The sequence below is a fragment of the Verticillium alfalfae genome, genomic scaffold (assembly GCF_000150825.1).
Source record: "Verticillium alfalfae VaMs.102 supercont1.5 genomic scaffold, whole genome shotgun sequence".
Classification (NCBI taxonomy): domain Eukaryota; kingdom Fungi; phylum Ascomycota; class Sordariomycetes; order Glomerellales; family Plectosphaerellaceae; genus Verticillium; species Verticillium alfalfae.
The window spans coordinates 720,177-721,749 of NW_003315034.1; the positions used below are offsets into that span (position 1 = coordinate 720,177).

The 1,573-nt window shown below is 57.6% G+C and overlaps 1 protein-coding gene across 1 annotated transcript; it reads right to left on the reverse strand.

The window, feature by feature from the left end:
• Positions 1-9: 9 nt before the first annotated feature.
• On the reverse strand, positions 10-1,126 carry VDBG_04541 (sphingolipid long chain base-responsive protein LSP1; the record flags this gene model as incomplete). Its single annotated transcript, XM_003004889.1, has 2 exons — positions 10-384; positions 446-1,126. 2 exons carry the CDS (start codon positions 1,124-1,126, stop codon positions 10-12), a joined length of 1,056 nt encoding a protein of 351 aa, XP_003004935.1.
• Between the last annotated feature and the right edge of the window lie 447 nt (positions 1,127-1,573).

Here is a 1,573-nt window from a genome sequence, read left to right on the forward strand (position 1 = left end):
CCGACTCCGTCACTTCGTCATAAAGTCGAAGTACCCTTTCCCTTGAGACCGACACCGCTCCCCTGCAACGGGCTGTCGGATGACACCAAGAGAGTCAGAGCCGGCAGTACCTTGTCGGAGAAGCGGCTCGTTCTGGGGTGGTGCGACACCGAACTCGTCCGGCTGGGGCTGCCAGTCACGCAGGTCATCCACGGCGTCATTGAGGATCTGGCGAGCCTGCTGAGAGTGCGGGTACGGGGCGACAGCGTCGCCAGGAGCTACGGGAGCGTCATCGAGGAGGTGCAGGAGACGGCGGCCGTGCTTGGCCAAGAGAATCTGCTTCTCGGCACGTTCGATAGTGGCGGCAAACTCAGCCTCGTAGGCCTCCTTGAGCTTCTGGCGGGTCTGCAAATTTACTGTTAGCTTGAATGATACCCGCGAGGAAATGGTAGACTGTTGAACGCACAATGTTGGTTAACTGCGCCTCGGCGACGAGGTTCTCGGCCTCGGCCCTGACGAGTTGCTGCTCCAGCACGACGAGCTTGGCGCTCTCCGGCTCCTTCATCTTAAGCTTCTGGATGTCGTCGGCGATCTTGCTCTTGCCATCACGGCTCGGCTGGACGCTCTTCTCCGTGTTGCGAATGGCCTTGAGGTAGGCGCGTGAATCGTCGAGTGCATGAGCGTACGACTCCTCGAGCTCGCCCATCTCGCTGAGCACCACGCCGACCTTGTCGGAGATATCGCTGATGGACTCGTCGCCGGTGTGCTCGCCCCACTCAGACAGTTGGGTGGCAATGGACACGCGCTCACGGCCCGCAGCCTCGTGGGCAGAGATCAGGTTGTTCTCTGACTTGATCAGGCGGTACAGCTTGCGGGATAGCTCGGGCTGAACATTGCCGCGGAGAGAGTTGAAGGAGAAACCGCCACCGCCATTTCCTCGCCGGCCGCCATTCTTGGACGAGGTCCCACGGCTCTTGTTAGAGCGGATGGATAGGGCGCGGTTCCTATAGGGGATCAGTTGGGCGACTCCGGGAGAGTTGGTGAAACCTGGAATGGAGAAGGGAGAGTATTGCTGAATGAGTGCAGAGAGTCGGCCCTCCTCAGCACTATTGCGCGTAGGGGGCAAGGCGACAGGTCGCGACGACATGAATGATGAATCGTTCAAGGGCTTACTTTCCGCTTGGTACTTACATGTTGAGGTTAAGTGAGAGCCCGATGAGGGAAGATCTCTACGGTATAACTGGCGCTTTCCAGTCGACTGACTGTTGCTGTCGCAAGAGAAGAGGAGGAGGGACAGTGACCTGACTTCAACGCTTATAGTGCTCAACACAACGTCAAGAGCTACTAGTTGGATCTGTTCAGGTAGCAGGCGTTCGTTGCAGGTGCGTCTGAATGTCACGATATTGTAGAAGAGGCAGGTAGATTCTGAGTTCAGTGCAGGATAATGTGCGATACAGAGGGTAAATTAAGGCAAGGGGAGTGAAGATCTAGGAGGCTTGAGAAGCTCTTGGGCGGGAGCCGTCGACGACGCGGGGCTTTATGGGATGATCTACGCCCAGGAATGACAGCAGCGGGTAGCTGTCGTAGCTTTGCA